Raw genomic sequence first — 18,776 nt, forward strand, 5'->3', positions numbered from 1 at the left:
AAAAATAAATAAATAAAACACACACAGAGCATGTAAAGAGCTTAGAGAAGTACTTGGCACAGGTAAGCTTTTATATGAGGCATGTGGTTCATGTCTCTTTCTTTGTCTTTAAGTCCTTAAAACAGCACCAAGGGCTTATTAAGCATTTAATAAGTGATGGCTGTTGTTGTTATTATCATTATTACCTGTGTCTTGCCTACTTGTCCAGGTATGTCTCTAGACTACATCCTAAAAGTGGAATTCCTAGGTAAAATGGTACACACAGTTTAACTTTTGATAGGTAGTGACAAATTGCATTTTGTTAATAAGGCACCAACTGGTACTCTCACCAATCCTGAATGAGCATGCCCTTTTCCTCCTGTTTCACCAATACTGGATTTTAACCTTTAAAAGTTTTGCTCTTCTAATAAGAAACTGTGTTATTGTATTCTTTCATTATTTCAATTTTTAAATTATGTATGTATTTCAAGCTTACCATAAAACTTTTAAAACTCCATAACTGGCAGTCCAGTGGTTAGGACTTGGCACTTTCACTGCCAAGGGTGCAGGTTCAATCCCTGGTCAGGAAACTAAGATCCCACAAGCTGTGTGATGCAGCCAAATTAAAAAAAAATTTAATTAAAAAAATAAAAATAAGGACTTCCTTGGTGGCACAGTGGTTGAGAATCCGCCTGCCAGTCCTGAGGACTGGAGTTCAAGCCCTGGTTCGGGAAGATACCACATGCCGCAGAGCAACTAAGCCCGCGAACCACAACTACTGAGCCCACGTGCCACAACTACTGAAGCCCGCACGCCTAGAGCCCGTGCTCCGCAACAAGAGGAGCCACCGCAATGAGAAGCCCGCGCACCACAATGAAGAGTGGCCCCCGCTCGCCACAACTAGAGAAAGCCTGCACGCAGAAACGAAGACCCAATGCAGCCAAAAATAAATAAATACATACATAAATTTATTTTAAAAAATTAAAAAACGTGATTGATATATAATGTGAAAAATAAAAATTGCTCCCTGTAATCCAAGTCCTCAGAGGTAACCACTGTCAGTTACATTTGGTATGTTTGGTATAGTAAAGGATGATTTATCTCTACAAATCCTTTTTTATGAACATATAAATATACATAGATATAAGTTAAACATATATACTTTAAACTAGTTTAATATAAATTAAATTAATTTAAACAATTAATTAAATGGTTTAATTTAATATATAGTTTTAATTAAATGAGATTATACTATTTTTTGTTTTTTACCCCTTGACCATATTCCTTGGATATCCTTCCATATCAGTATATACAAAACTGTACATTATGACTGCTTGGTGTTCCATATTATTGATGTTACATAGTGTATTTAACCATTTCCCCTACTGATTGTTTCCAACTTCTTGTTATTACAAACAATGTTGCAATGAACATTCTATTCACATATTTGTGTCCTTGTCTATATTGCATACTTGTCTTTCCACAGAGCAGATCATTAAAATGGATTTCCCTTTAAAATGTTGCTAGGTATTGCTAAATTGTCTTCTTAAAATGTTCACCATTTTATACTCTTGCCAGTAAAATACAAGCATGACCTTTTCCCCACACTCCTTCCAACCCTGAATATTATCAGTCTTTTTATTTTTGAAAATCATGTCATATTGTGGTTTTAACAAGCATCTCTCTGATTACTAATGAGATTGGGTAACTCTTTTTATGTTTATAAAGCCATTTATCTTTCATTTTCATATTCTTGGCACATTTTTCTGTTGCACTGTCTTTTTCCAATTGATTTGTTGGAGATTTTGGATCTTGAGAGCAATCATTGTTTTTCAGTTTAAACTTTGCCTTTTAAACTTTGGTTGACTTTTGACAAGCTGAGACAGGAACTCTCACAGTATTCATTTCCCAAATAGCAATTATTAGTATTTCTACACATGGCTGTGACCCTGGGGAGATCCTAGTGGAAACAGCAGGTTAGATATGGTGTATGGAAGACAGAGAATCCAGGATATGCATGGAGACTTTTTCCCGGGCCTCCCTCTGATTCCAAGTAGAACTGCGGACGTCTCCTCAAACCTTGGGACTCCTGTCTTTCTGGGGCACTGGGAGAAGTATCCCCTACCTTCTTCCCAGTCAGCATCTTGGTGCCGAGGTGAGAAAGCAGAGGCCCTGGGCTCCCAAGGGAAGGAGAGGATTTGTTCCTGCCTGCCCTGAGTCTTCGTAGAGAAACTGTGACTCAGGAATATGACTCCAGGGACCAAAGGTCCTTCCAGCCTCAAATGGAAGGGCTTTTATTTTCCTTTGGATATTTTATTTACAGTACTGTAATGTGCCCAAAATGAAGGCTTGATTGGGGGGGGTTGATGGCTTAATTTGGGCCATTAACCAAGAATGATGCAATTCTTTCTTCCCAGGCTCTTAACTGAAAGGGTGCAAGCCAAGTGGGCCTCTGTAAAGGTGGAGATGATTGCATTAAAGCAATGGCTTTATGGCTCTTGTCTCAGCTCTTCTGGAGCCAGTCCTGGCATGGGAGGAAGGCTGTAGGGGAGGGCGGAGTGTGATGGCAAACTTTCACCTGTGTCCCTATAACCGACGTTACCTTTTCTAGACTACATAACTGGTTTTCAAACCCACTTCACCTTTTCTTCTTGTAGATTAGATGTATTACAAGACACATAATAGCTGTTCTAGTCAGGCTCTTCATTTAAACAGAAAATCAAGTCTTCAGTAGGCAGAGGTTAAAGAGATTAGGTTATAGAGATTTAAGAGATTTATTTTTTTAAGCATTTTTTAAATTTATTTTATTTATTTATTTTTGGCTGCGTTGGGTCTTCATTGCTGCATGGGGGCTTTCTCTAGTTGCGGCGAGCGGGGGCTACTCTTTGTTGTGGTGCACGGGCTTCTCATTGCGGTGGCTTCTCTTGTTGCAGAGCACAGGCTCTAGGCTCGCGGGCTTCAGTAGTTGTGGCACGTGGGCTCAGTAGTTGTGGTACATGGACTTAGTTGCTCCACGGCATGTGGGATCTTCCCGGACCAGGCTCGAACCTGTGTCCCCTGCATTGGCAGGTGGATTCTCAACCACTGTGCCACCCAGGAAGCCCCTAAGAGATTTATTGAGAAAGTCAACGGACAGTTATGGACCGTCTAGATCTTGATGCAAATAAACTGTAAAACGAAAACTTATGAGACAATGGGGGAAATTTGAACACTGATTTAATATTTGGTAATAGTAAAGGTGTATTAATTTGTTTACCTGTGATTATGGTATTGTGGTTTTTAAAAAAGAATTCTTATCTTGAAGGGATGCATACTGAAATATTAATTCAAGAAATAATATAATGTCTAGAGTTTGCTGCAAAAAAAATCCAAGGTAGAGGGAGGCTTGGAGGTATAGTTGAAACAAGATGGGTTATGAGCTGATCTTTATTGAAGGTGTATGGTGTACCTGTGGGTTCATTATACTATTCACTCTACTTTTGTATTTATTGAAATTTTCCAGAATGAGAGAGAGAGAGATCTCTCTATCTCACTTTCTATTCTTGTCTTCTCTCTCAAGAGATAGGGATAAAATAGTTAAGGTAACGGTTGCTTTTAAAGCACTTTCTTTCCCCTCTTTAGCATCTCCCTTGCTCTTGCCGGTAGACCAGTAGCCACTCCTCAGCACTGCCCACTGGGAGGCATGCATCTGACCACACTGCTAAAATCCTAGCGGCTTAACACCCCAGGGGTAATCCCTGCAGCTCAGAGGTGAGAAGAGGCCATCACATAACAGAAAGACATAAACTGCTGGTGGTGAAGTTTCAGGCATCAGCAGCAGGCCAGAAGGGAGGATATTTCTGAGTGGATTTGAGGTGGGGAGGAAGCTCTCTCAAATTATACCCTTTGTGGAAAGCCCTGGCAGAGGGCATTGTTGTTTTTTCTTTATTTCTCTTTTCTGAGGTTCGTTGCTGCTCTGAGCAACAGGCTCTGAATTCAGCGTTGTTCAGAGATGGGGAGGTGCTGTGAGATGAGCGTGGGCAGCTGGATGAGTTAGTAAAACTTTGTTTCCTTAAGGTGAGATGAAGAAAAAAGCTACTTGCCTCTCCAGGTGTACTGTGGGCCGTGCCTGAGCCATTTGCTTGCTAGAGTGCAGTGCCCAGCCTGGCACCAGTGACGCCTGGTAACTTGTTCTCAGTAAACGCTACTCTCTTCCTCTGAGGGCATGGAGTTGGTCTATTAAAACAAGGAGAAATGAGCAGGCCAGGGCTCAGAAATCCTGAGCAGGCCAAAACTTCAACTTGTACAGCCAGTTCTGCTTCAGGCCGCCACAGGCTGCTACCTTATGTGCTACAGGCATTTTTGTATACGTTTGTGTGTTCCTGGGTTCTTAGTTTGTTTATGCTGTTCGTTTGCACACAAACCTGTACCTGTATATACCAGACAACCCTTTCGAATGTTGTACTCTCGGTCACCCTTGCATTATCTTCCTTCCTTCTTAGCACTTATATGAAATAATCTTATTTATTTATACATTTACTTGATTATTGGCTGTCTCCCTTAGAATGTCATCTCTTTGATGGCAGAAACTTTGTCTTGTTCACCACTTTGTCTACCAAAACAGGGCTCCAGAAATGTTTGTGGAGATTGAGTGAATGAATGACCATGCACATGTGTGTCTTCAAAGGAGAGGGCAGAGAGGTTGGTGGGACAGCTGCTGGGTGAAGGGCCCAGGGCCAGTCCTTCTCCCTAGCATGGGCTCCCACTGTGGCCCTGACTGCACTGCACTGATCTTCCATCCTGTTTTCTTTTCTTCCTCTCTTCCTTCCTCCCTTCCTTCCTTCTTTCTTTCCTTCCTTCCTTTCTTTCTTTCCCTCTCTCTCTCTCTCTCTCTCAATATATATATGTTTTGTTTTGTTTTAACACCTTTATTTGGGGTTTGGTTACAGAAGTAATATATGCTTTTTTTTTTTTTGGCCATACCACACAACCTGTGGGATCTTAGTTCCCTGACCAGGGATTGAACCCCGGGCCACTGCAGTGAAAGCGCAGAGTCCTAACCACTGGACCACCAGGGAATTCCCCATGCTTTTTATCTTTTAAAATCCAGAAGCATATAAAGAAAAAATGGAAAATCATCACCTTTCTTCCATCACGTCTCTCCAGAGGTAACCACGGCTGCTACTTAGATGTATATGCTCCCAGTCTTTCCCAGAGCACAGGGGGGCTCTCCACCACTCCCCCTACCAAGACCGCACAGCTCCAAGCTGTAGACATGTGCTTCCTCACTCCTCTCCCCCTTTCCGAGAAAAAGTCTCTCTGTTCTGAGGTTTCCAAGAAACAAAACATCAGAGCTTTCCACATTCCTTCTGTTCTTCTGCTCCCCACCCTCCTCCTCCTGAAACCAAACGAAGCAAAACAAAACGCAAAAACGCCAAGGATTGATTAGAAAAGCTGTGAGCTCCAGAGTCAGGCGGACCTGGGTGGAAATCCTGCTCTGCCATCTGTCAGAAGCCTTGGGCCTCTCTGAGCCTCAGTTTCTTCGTGAGTGAAAGGAGGCTGCTTTACCTACAAGACTGGGTGCTGCAGGCAAGGGCTAGTGCACGGGAGGTGGTTTCACAAGTTAATTTTCCTTTCTCCCAATTATCACTCTGGAGCGGACTTACTGCTTCCCTGTCATTTTTGTTTTGCTAGAGATGAAGAACACCAAGTTTTTTTTTTCTTTCTCTCTTTCTTTTTTTTTTTTTTTTTTGACACATCAAGTTATTCTTAGAGACTCTGACTTCATCATCTCCTCTACTTTCCCTTTGCTGGGTTTAGTCCTTCTTCCCTCACTTCCCCATTTCCCCATCAGTGATCTCAGGGCCTGTTTAAAGAGGCTGAGGGTGGAAGAAAAGGGGGGAACCGTAAGCGCCCTGCGCCCTCCCTGTGCAGCTGAGGCTCCAGGACCCACCGTGGCCATGAGAACCCATTTCCTGTTTGCGAAGGCCCAGCCAAAGTTCAGGCAGCAGTTACATAATCGCCTGGCTGTCCAACTGTCAACTCGATAACCTATTGCCTCTAATAGTTACTGTGCTTCTCTAGGGCTTGAAAGGAACAGAAGGAACGTGGGCCACACCCACCCCGCCAGCCTTCCCAAGCACCTTGCTTCAGGCTGGGGGATGCCCGGCGTCGGGGCGCCATGCAGGGCCTCCCTGGTTAGCAGATCTGAGCTGAAGTCCAACTCGCCCAACTCTAGTTGGCCTCTGGCTAGGGAAGGGCAGCCCTGAAATTCCTGAGAAGCAGCATTAGGGATGCTCAGGAGACCCCATGCTGATGGGGGTGCCATTCACGGTGGAAGCCCAAGCCCTGTTCATGTCAAAAGAAGCAAGTATACCATGGACGCTTCTCAGTCATCAGCCTGAACCCTGACCCTGGACTCCCTCCACCTGCAGCCTGGATTGTGACAGCTTTCCCCAAGCACCCTGCAGGCTCTGGAGTAAGAATTCTGGAAGAAAGCCACAGCAGGAGGTTAGGGGTGCCAAAGAGGAGCCGCAGAGACCTGCCAGATCAGAGCCACAGGGCATGAAAGAACTTGCAGTCAGTGACAGAGTCTGGAACAGCTCTGAAATAACAACTTCTTTGGACTTAAGAAGTTTTTTTTTTTTTAATTTTTTTTTGGCTGCATTGGGTCTTTGTTGCTGCGCGTAGGCTTTCTCTAGTTGTGTCGATGGGTTCTCATTGCGCTGGCCTCTCCTGCCGCGGAGCATGGGCTCCAGGCGCGCAGGCTTCAGCAGCTGTGGTGCATAGGCTCAGTAGCTGTGGCCTGCGGGCCCCAGAGCACAGGCTCAGCAGCTGTAGCGCCCGGGCTTAGTTGCTCTGCAGCATGTGGGATCTTCCCGGACCAGGGATCGAACCCGTGTCCCCCGCATTGGCAGGCGGATTCCCAACCGCTGCACCACCAGGGAAGCCCTGGACTTAAGAACTTTTGATAAGACGGTGGGGATGGGGTTTCTTTCTCTTTCAGATCTTGCATGTTGGGCTACTTGAAGCCAAAAAGCAGAAGAGTAGAGAGGAGGTAGGTGATGGAGACCTCAGGAGGAGGAGGGCCAGAGGGATTAGGTAGGGTGATTGGAGACAGGCAAAGAAGCAGCCCTCAGGGGCCACCCCTGTGGGGCAGCTGCACCCACGAGGCTCACTCTGATAGCTGCCTGGCTGACAGTACAATGGCGAGGGTGTAGAAGAAGGAAAGAGCCAGGAGGGGTTGAATGACACTGGGGATGAGGGGATAAGGGAGGACCCCTGCCCTGGGCAGCCACAGGGCATCTTCCTTTGTGGGCAAATGATCCCTCATTCATGGGAACCAGGAGGACAGAAACCCATCACACTGAAGCCCAGGTTTGCTCTCCTACCCTCCACTCTGGTTTGGAAACCTCGTGGCTCTTTTCTACAGGCGATCTCAAGCCCAAAGTTTGTTCCTTTCACTATCCAATAAGAACTCCACCCCAGAGCTTTCATCCAAGGAGATGAAAGTGGCTTCTGTGGACCAGAGCCAGCAGGCTCCTAGAAGAGTGGGGCAGGGGTTACCCTGGTCAGGTGGCCAACTTTGAGGAAAAAGGGGACCCTCGGCTTCAAGATGGAGAGCAATTTGTGTGGGTCCCCTTGTCCAGCTCTCTAAACCCTCGCTCCCTGGATGATGGCAGCCCCAGAGAAAGTTAAAGGGATCAGGCCTCAACCCTGCCTCAGCTCTTCAGCAAGTAGCTGTCATTTGCCTGAGAGGCTGGGACACTATATGAGCAGGCTCAGCAGTCATGGAATCCTCCAGGTGGAGGACTCTTTCCTGGATAGATGGAGAACCTGAGTTTTATGGCTTGTCAGGGTCAGCTAGGGACAGCGGCATCAAGCTGGGCTACCCTTGGGCCCTGCTACCCTGCCCTGGGGAGCTACTGAGGCACCAGGCTGGGAGAAGAGGGGGAGGCACTGCACTTTCACCTTCTGAGGTTTATAAGGGTAGTAGAAGGTAATAATGGCACTGCCAACTTTCCTTCCACTTCAAAGCTCAAAAGGATGGGTCTGGAGAAAGTGGAACCTGGACACATGACCCTGCCCTGGCAGGAAGACATGGGTGAGCAGTCCTTGGGGAACATGGTTGTCTGGAATAAGAAGGCAGTCTTAGGAGAGGGCTGACCCTGGCTGTGGATGCTGGAGCAAATGAGCCCACAGCCCTCGGTGCCCCTAAATGCCAAGAGACAGGTCCAAGTACAGAGATGAGCATTTAGAGACCCAGGAACTTGGCACATACACGCTCACACACACACACACACACACACACACACACACACACACAGGCACACATGCACATGCCCTCACAGGCATAAATATTCTGGCAGGCATGCACTCAGGAACACACCGACGTGCACAGGCACACATACATACACAAGCACAGGTTTTTACACACAAGCACCCTCACACAGGCACACAGACACAGATACACACTCATGCAGGCACGTGCATAAAAGTACACACACAGGAAACACCCAGGTACACAGGAGCAAGCACACACAAACGCACATGCCCAGGCACCCACTCCACTAAAGAGAAACGTGCGCAGGCACAGCATATATCTGCACATGCACAGGCTCCTGCGCACACACACTTGTACACACATACAAGCACACAGCCAGTAACTCAAACACAGCCGCCCAAGCCATTTGAGAACGCCCTGCCCGGGAGCTATCCATCATCCACTCCGGGCGGCGGCCGGGCCCTCCCCCTTCCCCGCCCACCCCCAGTTGGTGATATAAATTCCGTCCCTTTGCCCCTTCCCCGCATAGCCTGCCTCGGACACCAGCACAGCCCTCCGTCTCTGCCCACTCCTGGCAGACCTGTCGGGAGCAAAGCGCACCAGCAAGCAGCATGGGTAAGGAGGGGGGCTTCTGACAACCGTCGCTGACCACCAATGGCCCGCCCCGCAGAAAGTGACAGAAAACCTGGAGGGGGAGCTGGTTAGGAGAGGGAGCGCCAGGCTCCGCTCCACCGGCCCCGCCCCACCCCCACCCCTGCATTTCCCAGCTTAGCCGAAGTGCTGGAGGCGTCTGGGAAGGAAGGCAGAGGGACTGCTGGGAAGGGTGACTTTGGGCTCCCCCCAACCCCGCCGCTCCCCAGCTGCAGCCTGCGGCCAGGGAGCCTTTCTGCAGCTGAGAAAATAAGGATAGGGGTACTTAGGAGGAGCTCTATCTCTCTGTCTGTTACCATAGGAGACAGACAACGCTGATTTCAGCCCTAAGCCAACTTCTTACTGCAGGGAGTAGGGAACCCAGGCCTCTGTGACCAGGTTGCTCTTTAGCTACCCTGCCCCACCAATCACTTTGGGAGGGAAATCAGGGAGCCCCCCTCTCTCGAGGTGGGAAAGGGGCTGTTTCAGTGCGTCCCACCCTCTCAGTCCGCCAAGTTCTCCAACTCCCCCATCCATGGACTCCTGAATGTCAGGCTGAGGAAGAGTCTGCGTCTGGCTGGGAGTACTGAGGTCCTTGCCCCCTGTGGATCTGGGTCTTTTCTGGCAGAATGCCCAACAAACCAGCCCGGCCTTGGGAAAACCCAATGAGCTTTCCCTGGGCTCATCTCAAACCCAAAGGTGTTCAGAGATCTTGCTTGAGATCCTTAAGACAGGGGGAATGTTCCCCCAGAAAGAGGACTAATGCTCAGTGGGGCCCGAGTGGCACGCAGGGCCTGACCCTGACTCTCAGAAATGCTGTGCGGGATGCGGCAGTTAGGGTCTGGGACGGGGAGATGGTGCTGAGGGGCAGTACCTCCTTCACACACCTCTTTCATACCTTTACTTCTCTCTCAGTCTCTGGTTTTGCAGATTTTGCATCTCTGTCTTGATGTCTCGGAGTTTTGAATCTCCTTCCCCTCCGCCTCACCTCCTGTACCAAGCCCTGACACAGCTTGGTTGTATAGCAGAACAAGTCTCCTTAATTCCTTTGGACTGGACCTCACCGTGTCCCATCCCAGCCCCAGCCCTCTCTCTGGGCACCAGGCACTGCCTGGGATTTCTGGCACAGCGCTACCCATATTTATACAACACCTCTCACTTAATAAAAGTACTTCTGAATACTTTGTCTTATTTGGCCTTCATAGCCACTTAGAGAAGAAGGTAAGATATTATTACCCCTTTTAGGTGAACAAAGGGGAGAAAATAGAGAGAGTAGATGTCACACCTGGACCTTGACACCACGCTTCTGGACTCAAAAATGCTGTTGCTGCCTCTCAGCCTCCTAAGTCACTTGGCTGCTGCAAGTAGGGGTACCTGGCTCCCTGGCTGAGTGCCTGAGCCCAGACACCAGTGGAGGCTCGATTCTGGGGCAGTAGCCGGACTGGCCATGGGACCAGGCAGGGAGGCAGTGTCAAGTCCCGTGAACTCCACTCCAGGATTTCTTTTGGCCTACAGCTCCCTCTGTTTATTCCTCAGCCTTTCCTCCTGATTAGGCCCCAAATCCTGATGCTTAATGCCTAGTGGCAGCCCTCCTTCTCAGCGACTGACTATGGTTCCTGACTTTGGTCCCGTACATCCACGTACTGGCTTCTCTTGCCAGACTTCAGGGGACAAGGAGGGCCACTTCCTACAGCTCTGGTGAGTGGGCCTCTGAGCTTTCCAGGTTTGGGCCAAACAACTTGCTTTACAGATAAAGTAAGTGGATGGGGCCCACCCAGGGGTAGAAACTGGTCTAAGGACATTCAGTTAGTATCTGTCCTGCAGCCTTGAACTTCAGCCTCCTATCCCTTACCAGACCCTTGGTTATATAACCCAGGCTCTGGCCAGCAGCCTGGGGTCAGGACCCAGAGGGGAGGGAAGCAGGAAGTGTTCCAGCTCCTGGTTTAGATACCTTTCAGTGAAAGGAGCTGAACAGGCACCACCATCACTCCGTGATGGCTATTCCTTAAGAGCAGCCAGGGTTTACGGGCTCCTACCAGGCAAGTACAAAGCTGTACACTTGACTGCAGCTTCTTGTTTCTTTCTCATAAAAGCCCTTTGTGGTCTTCTTATTACCTTCTTTTTACAGATGATGTGGAAACTGAGGCCAGGGGGGTTAGGTGATTTGCCTAAGCTCCCGTGGCTAGTCAGTGACCAGCTGGGATTGGGACCCAAGTCAATGTCATAACCACTGCACCACATCGCCTCCCCTGCACTCACCCTTCTCCTGCCTCCCCTGGGTCCTGCTCAAGGGTCTGTGCACCTTCAGGTCATAGCTCTGCAGCTCTTCCCGCCATACCCACATACTCATCAGGGTTTTGAGGGTCTGGAGGAGACCTGAGACAGTGCCTCTGCCTTGGCCAGTGGCAGCCGGGGGTTTGGGGGGCTCGGGTTGCAGCATGTGAGGAGGGAGCCTTCATCCTCCAAAGCGCGGTGCAGCCAGCATGCCCCATTGTTTCCACAGCTACGAAATGTGGGAAGTGTGGACCTGGCTACCCTTCACCTCTGGAGGCCATGAAAGGTAAGTGTGGGAAGACTGAGAGCCAGCACCCCCAGGAGTAGGCAAACCAGTGCCTGCTACCGATTCCACTGCTGACACACACCCTGCCTTGCCCCGGCCCTCGTCCCCACCCTGCCCACCCCACCACCTGCTTTCTACCCTCTAGGACCCAGGGAGGAGATTGTCTACCTGCCCTGTATCTACCGAAACACGAACACTGAGGCCCCGGATTATCTGGCCACTGTGGACGTTGACCCCAAGTCTCCCCAGTACTGCCAGGTGAGGTGGGGCTTGGGCACCAGAGGACCCTCAGACCCCTCCTCTAGCCCTGGCCCTGGCAGTGCCCTTTCCCTGCTCCATCTTTCTTCACCCTCCCTGGGTATGGTTGTTCAGGCTGTTCACTACACAAGGGCACCCCCCCACCCATGGGTGAGGGCAGTGCTGAAAATGAAGTCTGTGCTGTGCTACCAGGATGAAATGGGTCCAGAGGGCCCCTTCTCCGTAAGCGCGCAGAGGCGTGGTCTGGGTGAGCACCACCCCTGCCCGCTCTCCTATCCTAGGTCATCCACCGGCTGCCCATGCCCCACCTGAAGGACGAGCTGCATCACTCAGGATGGAACACCTGCAGCAGTTGCTTCGGGGACAGCACCAAGTCGCGCACCAAGCTGCTGCTGCCCAGTCTCATCTCCTCCCGAATTTATGTGGTGGATGTGGGCACCGAGCCCCGCGCTCCGAGGCTGCACAAGGCACGTCTTCTGCCCTAGCCGGCTCTGGGCCCCTAATGTGCCCGCCACCCAGGGCAGCCTGTGGGCAAGGAAGCCGCCCCTAAAGCAGCTCCCTCCAGCTCTTGTGCAGGGTTGGGGCTCAACAGCAGCGAGTGGGGCTAGACTTTGGAGGAGAGTTACCAGGTGTGCTGGGTCATCATCACCCAGGGGCACCACAGGGGAGGAAGGAGGCTCTCGTTTTTCACTCCGAGCTGGAGAAGGAGCCATTTCTGCCCCAGCCAGTTAGGAGCCCAGGGCTTTCCTTTGGCGGGAGCCTCTGATCCTTCCTTTCAACACTTTGTTGAGTACCTTCTTTGTGCCAGGCACTCACTGCTGGACGCTGGTGATACAAAGTTGACACTGGCATCCTCCCAGCCTGGGAGGAGCTTATGGTCTCAAAGGGCTGTGAGTGCCCTCAAGACAGGCAGAGTGAGAGAAGTCCATGTTTTCTGCTGGGGAGTTATCAGTCTCTGTGACGCCCCTGCTGCTCTGCAGACTCAGTCTTTGCCATATTCCTGCAGGGAAAATTGTGTCTATGTTTCAGAGGAAAAGAGGGTAGGGTCAGTAGATAGAAGTGTGGGAGGGGAGGAGTGAGGAGTGGGGACTCCTGGCCCTGTAAGATTCTGATGCCATTCCTTACCCTCTCCAGGTTGTTGAGCCCAAGGACATCCATGCCAAGTGTGACCTGGGCTACCTCCACACCACCCACTGCCTGGCCAGTGGGGACGTGATGATCAGTTCCTTGGGAGACCCCAAGGGCAATGGCAAAGGTACCTGCCAGCACTGTAGGCACATCTGTGAGGGAAGCAGATCCCAAACTGAGGGAGGGATGGAATGACCTTCCAGGGAGAACCAGAGGGCAGGATCTCATCCAATATTTAAACTATAGTCAAGTAACTTCAGTTGTTTCAATTATTTTTATGAAGGTGAACCTTAAATGATGAATTCACTTACAAGTTATAGTCAGAACTGTCTGCCATGGGAAATGTGAGCAAGTACAGACATGGCCCCAGAAAACACGTGCATTTAATATCGGCCTTCTTGAGTTCATGAGCAAATCTCACAGTCCTTGAGATCCTTAATTGTCACAGCTAATTTCTCATTTATGGTATGATCAGAGCTTTCACATAAAATGTCTACTATGTGCCAGACACAACCTATGAGATAGATGCTACTGTGATCCCTGTGTTACAGATTAGGAAGCTGGGGCACAGACTGGCTAAGTAATTTACCCAAAGTCAGCCAGCTGTTAAGTCACAGAGCTGGAACTCAAACCCAGCAACATGGCTCCAGAATCTACGTCCTAATCACCATGCTGTGCTGCTTCTCTCCCAGCCTTACATATTTCACCAGAACTCCCCATCCAAGGGCTTGGAGTGAAGTATCAGTTAAGGTCATCCAGTTAAGGTTACTGCGTTAGACTCTATTTTAAAGTGCTTTTTCCAGGAGATGGGATGCATGACATTCCTAGATTTAAGAACACTTAGGAGTAGACATCTATTTACATTTGCAGAGAAGTGGCAAGGTGTCATGACATGTTCAGCTGGGGAAAAACATAGTGGGCATTCATGTGGAATTACAGATAAATATAATTTTCTCTCTAAAAAAAAAATGGAGTGAGTGAGCAGAATGGAGTCTAGACTCTGGCAGGAACCCTACCCTGAAAGTAGGAGGCTAGGCAAAGGAAGCACAGGGTATAGAGTCCCAGAAGATCTTGACTCAAGGGAGGAAAAATTTACCCTGTGGTCTGGGAGAGGGATGAACTTGATGGGAGGTAGGGGCACCAGAGTAAGTCCCCACTTCTTACCCTGCCCTCTGGGTGGGACCCTTTGGACAGGTATCCAAATTCAGCTCCTGAATTTAAGGATCAGGCAAACTCAGTGGGAGGAAGGGCACCAGGCAATGGGCTTGGAGCCTCTTGGACAGGCCTTGGGGGTGAGGGCTGGGTGTGGGTCGCACCTCCACCAACTCTACCTACCACCCTACTTCCTTCCCTGCTCAGGGGGTTTTGTGCTGCTGGATGGAGAGACGTTTGAGGTGAAGGGCACGTGGGAGCGGCCTGGAGGTGCCGCGCCTATGGGCTATGACTTCTGGTACCAGCCTCGACACAATGTCATGGTCAGCACTGAATGGGCAGCTCCCAACGTCTTACGAGATGGCTTCAACCCCGCTGATGTTGAGGCGGGTGAGAATTCCCCACTCCCCGTGGGCTGGCAGGAGCCTGGTCACACGAACCCCTGCTCTCTATTCCAAACCCCTACTCTCCAGCCCTCTTACTTCCCTCTTGTGGACCCCAGACTCTTGGGGTGATGATACAGGATGTGCTGAGTGCTCTGACTACTCAAGTGTCCTTCTGATAATCCAACCCATCTTTCAACCTTCTCCCCTGTGCTGTGCCCCAGCCTTGGCCCATGCCCTCCCACCCTGATCCTGATTCCATCTTCCGGCTGCATCCCCACCCCAGGGCTGTATGGGAACCACTTACATGTGTGGGACTGGCAGCGTCATGAGATGGTGCAGACCCTGACTCTACAGGACGGCCTCATCCCCCTGGAGGTCCGCTTCCTGCACAACCCGGCCGCTGATCAGGGCTTTGTGGGCTGTGCCCTCAGCTCCAACATCCAGCGCTTCTATAAGAATGAGGTGACGTGCACTCTAGCCCTCTCCTCCTGGCAGTCCTGTCAGCGCTCTGCCCAGCTTCCATAGCCGTGACGCTCCCTTCTCCCTAAGAGTGACCCAGGCCTCCTCTGCCTGGCTCCACCAACCCAGACTTCCCAGGAATAAAAAACAAGGCCACCTGCCCTGCCTGTCTCCTCTCAGTCCTAGGCTAATTTCTCCCTGAGCCCTAACTGGCTATATTTATTTATTCATTCATTGAAAAAATATTTAGTGAGTCAGGCACTGTGTTAGGTGCTGGGAATACAGTGGTGAAGCAGACATGATCCCTGCCTTAAGGGGTCTGCATGGGGGTTAGACCCTAGTGGCAAGAAGGCCCTGCATCTACTCTCTCTCTGTAGACAGTATGCCCTGGGGAGACCCAGATCTGACACTCATTGCCCAGCTCTGACAGGCTCACCTCTCTGCCTCTTGACCCCAACGCAGGGAGGTACTTGGTCAGTGGAGAAGGTGATCCAGGTGCCCCCCAAGAAAGTGAAGGGCTGGATGCTGCCTGAAATGCCAGGTGAGTGCTCAGGGGAGTGTGGGAATCGGAAGGTTGATTCTCAGGCTGGGGAACAAGAATCTTAAGGTGCCTCTGAACTGCAACCCCCCACCCAGGCCTGATCACTGACATCCTGCTGTCCCTGGACGACCGCTTCCTCTACTTCAGCAACTGGCTGCACGGGGATCTGCGGCAGTATGACATCTCTGACCCGCAGAGGCCCCGCCTCACGGGACAGGTGGGTCCTAGCAAGATGGAGAGGAAAGGAGGGAGGAGGTAGAAGTCTGGGCATGAGGTGGAGGGTATGAACTGGCTGGGGCATGATAAGGGAGGTGCAGGAAAAGCAAAGATGGGGGCTGAGGGATGGTTCAGGCCAGGACCACGGGGAATCGTGGCTAGACGCGGGGAACGTGAGGGAGTGAGGCTCTCTTCCTGCAATGTCCTAACCTCCCACCACTGTCCTCCTTTATGCTGTGCACCTCCCCACCCAGCTCTTCCTCGGGGGCAGCATTGTTAAGGGAGGCCCCGTGCAGGTGCTGGAGGACCAGGAGCTAAAATCCCAGCCAGAGCCCCTGGTGGTCAAGGTGAGGATCTCTCTGCGTGCTCATGGGCCCCTCAGATCTGTGCTGGAGAAGTATGGGGGAGGGGGCTGGGCAGCGGCTGAGCATGTCCTTGGGGTTTGGGTGGTGCCACTGATTCCTGTCTAGGATCTGTATGTAACCCTGGGGTCTGACCCCTGGTTTTCCCAAGGGGAAACAAGTGGCCGGAGGCCCTCAGATGATCCAGCTTAGCCTGGATGGGAAGCGTCTGTACGTCACCACGTCGCTGTACAGTGCCTGGGACAAGCAGTTTTACCCTGATCTCATCAGGTAAGAAGTGGACAGCCTGGGCTCCCCTCCCAGCCCTTCCCTCCCAGAGGGGTTTGGCTTTCTGAAGACTCCTTGGCTCCGCTTCCAGACTCTGCGCCCTCCTCAGGAACCCCTCTCCCGGCCCTCACACTTACCTAATTCTTGGAGGAAGGGGATGGGCCCCCTCTGACCTCTTTCTTCTCCCTCCTGTTTCTACCAGGGAAGGCTCTGTGATGCTGCAGATCGATGTAGACACAGTAAAGGGAGGGCTGAAGTTGAACCCCAACTTCCTGGTAGACTTTGGGAAGGAGCCCCTCGGCCCAGCCCTGGCCCATGAGCTCCGCTACCCTGGGGGCGACTGCAGCTCTGACATCTGGCTCTGAAGTCCACTCCTTCTAAAGCCCCACTCCACATCCTGTGCCCTCACTTCTGGAGGGACCTGGCTTCGCTCTGCTCTCTCAGTCCCCGACCCTCAGCAGCTTGTCCTCCCAAAGCCAAACTCAGGCTGTTGAAACGAATTGAGCCGTGTCTCTAGCTACCCACCGCTGCTGCGAGCTGCTCACTGAGCTCTTGGAAATTATTTCACTAAGAAATAAACTGGTGAACCTTTTCCTGAGATCCCCTTGTCTTTGGGGGCACCGGGCCTATGACTCCTCCTCTGCCGACCCTCTGTATCTTGCACGGGAAAGTCCTGAAGAGGACCAGGGTGTGGGATGGTTATGATGACTAGTTCATACCAGTGATCACAGCACGATGCTAAGGGTGCCAGAATCTCACTTTTATGGCCAGACAGAACCTGAAGATTATGGAGGTGGTCGTCACAAGGAAAGTTGACAGGAAGGAAGCTGTCAATCAGTGTTCCTAAACTTTTTTTTGTTTTTTAATTCGTGCTTTCTTTTAATGAACCTAAAATCTCACCCACCACCCCCAGGAGAATGTAATGTGCCCCCTCACACACAGGAGATACCTTAGACCCCTGACGTAGATGGTGCCATCAGTTGAACACACTGTTCTGAGGAGGTTAGGTGTGTCACCTCCTACCTGGAAGACAGGAACACGACGGGGCAGGAGGGCTGGGAACATCAAGGTAACCACCCCAACACACTAGGCCCTGGCATTCTTGTTTCCTCACCTGGACAGTGTTTTAGAACCTTGCCCAAATCAGAGATGCCTCCTTTCTCTGCAGTAAGTCTTTAGTTGTTTATAAGAGGAATGGGATGGAAGTTTCAGGAACCTAAGAGACAGCAGCCAAGCAGTAATTCTAAGATAATTTTTTTTTAATTTTTATTTATTTATTTTTGGCTGCGTTGGGTCTTCGTTGCTGCACGCGGGCTTTCTCTAGTTGCGGTGAGCAGGGGCTACTCTTCGTTGCCGTGCGCAGGCTTCTCATTGCAGTGGCTTCTCTTGTTTTGGAGCGTGGGCTCTAGGCGCGCAGGCTCCAGTAGTTGTGGCACGTGGGCTCAGTAGTTGTGGCTCGCGGGCCTTAGAGCACAGGCTCCGTAGTTGTGGAGCACGGGCTTAGTTGCTCCATGGCATGTGGGATCTTCCCGGACCAGGGCTTGAACCCATGTCCCCTGCATTGGCAGGCAGATTCTTAACCACTGCACCAGCAGGGAAGCCCCCAAGCAGTAATTCTATTGACTTCTTTACTCTCTACCCAAGACAGTACCAAGTAACATTCAGGTATTAATCTACATTCTTTTCAGTCTTCCGCAAAGGTGTGTTTGTTTTAAACACTGGAGTAGTCTAAGACCCCCGAGATGGCCAGGCCTCCCCCAAGAATGTATTACACTTTCTTTCCCTTTGAGGCCTTTAAACATGCTCCCTGAAACATCTACCTCAACTCAAGTCCAATTCCCTCCCGCTGCCTTACCTGCCATCTGGGCCAGGTTGTCATTTCCCTGGGAAAGCCCTTCTTCCCTGACAGCTCCAGGTTAGGGGCCTCCTGCACTTTACCTCAGCATGAACTTATGTCACATTATATTGAAAATCCCTGCTTCCTCCCAATACCCAGCTTGGATAGTAGCACATAGTGTGCCTTAATGAATAAGTGACTATAAAAGATGATTAAGTTACAGGGAGTCTTGGGATTTACTGGGTCTTAACAGAAGTCTATCCTAGGTTTCTACCCTGTCCTTTTCAATAACCAAACTTCTTCAGAAAGAATTTGCCTTGGGACAAGCAAATAGTCGATGAGGAAACGTCCTTTACAAAATTTCAGCTAGTAGACAGGAATGCATGGTCCTGGTGAGTCACCACGCCAGCACCCCAGGTGGTTAGGCCCCGGGGATCCGGCCCTGTGTGGAGGGGTAGGCATTAGCTCCCCCAATGTGTGAGAGCCTGTGGGAGCTGGATTCCATGTCCTGTCATTCCCCGGGACATCAACCACTGCCCCTAAATCGATGCCCACAACCCCAAAGCCCCCCCAACCTGACGCAAACACAAAACGAAAAAAACAACCAACCAACCAAACAACAACAAAGAATTTCAGCTAGTAAATTCAGAAGGAGTGACAGAATTTGGATAGTGCCAATGTGTAACCTTTAATGACAATTGGATCCAGGCACTGATCATCAGTGGCTGCTAAAACCAT

General features: G+C 50.4%; 1 protein-coding gene across 2 annotated transcripts; it reads left to right on the plus strand.

Annotated features, from left to right (window-relative positions):
* The first annotated feature begins 8,770 nt into the window (after nucleotides 1–8,770).
* SELENBP1 (selenium binding protein 1) lies at nucleotides 8,771–16,797 on the plus strand. Of its 2 annotated transcripts, XM_029231293.1 has the most exons (13): nucleotides 8,810–8,857; nucleotides 10,409–10,570; nucleotides 11,376–11,432; nucleotides 11,578–11,690; nucleotides 11,972–12,157; nucleotides 12,825–12,945; nucleotides 14,178–14,360; nucleotides 14,640–14,818; nucleotides 15,278–15,356; nucleotides 15,452–15,573; nucleotides 15,827–15,919; nucleotides 16,086–16,204; nucleotides 16,404–16,797. In XM_029231293.1, the coding sequence occupies exons 3-13, from the start codon at nucleotides 11,426–11,428 to the stop codon at nucleotides 16,564–16,566; spliced, it is 1,365 nt and encodes a 454-aa protein (XP_029087126.1). In that variant the 5' UTR covers nucleotides 8,810–8,857; nucleotides 10,409–10,570; nucleotides 11,376–11,425; the 3' UTR covers nucleotides 16,567–16,797. The 2 variants fall into 2 exon arrangements, with proteins under 2 accessions (XP_029087125.1, XP_029087126.1); XM_029231292.1 differs by lacking the exon at nucleotides 10,409–10,570 and having other exon boundaries at nucleotides 8,771–8,857.
* The last annotated feature ends 1,979 nt before the right edge of the window (nucleotides 16,798–18,776 follow it).

The sequence above is a fragment of the Monodon monoceros genome, unplaced genomic scaffold, assembly GCF_005190385.1.
Source record: "Monodon monoceros isolate NGI ecotype Baffin Bay Population unplaced genomic scaffold, NGI_Narwhal_1 Super_Scaffold_18, whole genome shotgun sequence".
Classification (NCBI taxonomy): Eukaryota; Metazoa; Chordata; class Mammalia; order Artiodactyla; family Monodontidae; genus Monodon; species Monodon monoceros.

Coding starts and splice junctions, on each gene's coding strand:
- SELENBP1 (XM_029231292.1), top strand. Junction 15,357..15,451: donor GATGCTGCCTGAAATGCCAG/GTGAGTGCTCAG, acceptor CCCCCCACCCAG/GCCTGATCACTGACATCCTG. Junction 15,574..15,826: donor GGCCCCGCCTCACGGGACAG/GTGGGTCCTAGC, acceptor CTCCCCACCCAG/CTCTTCCTCGGGGGCAGCAT.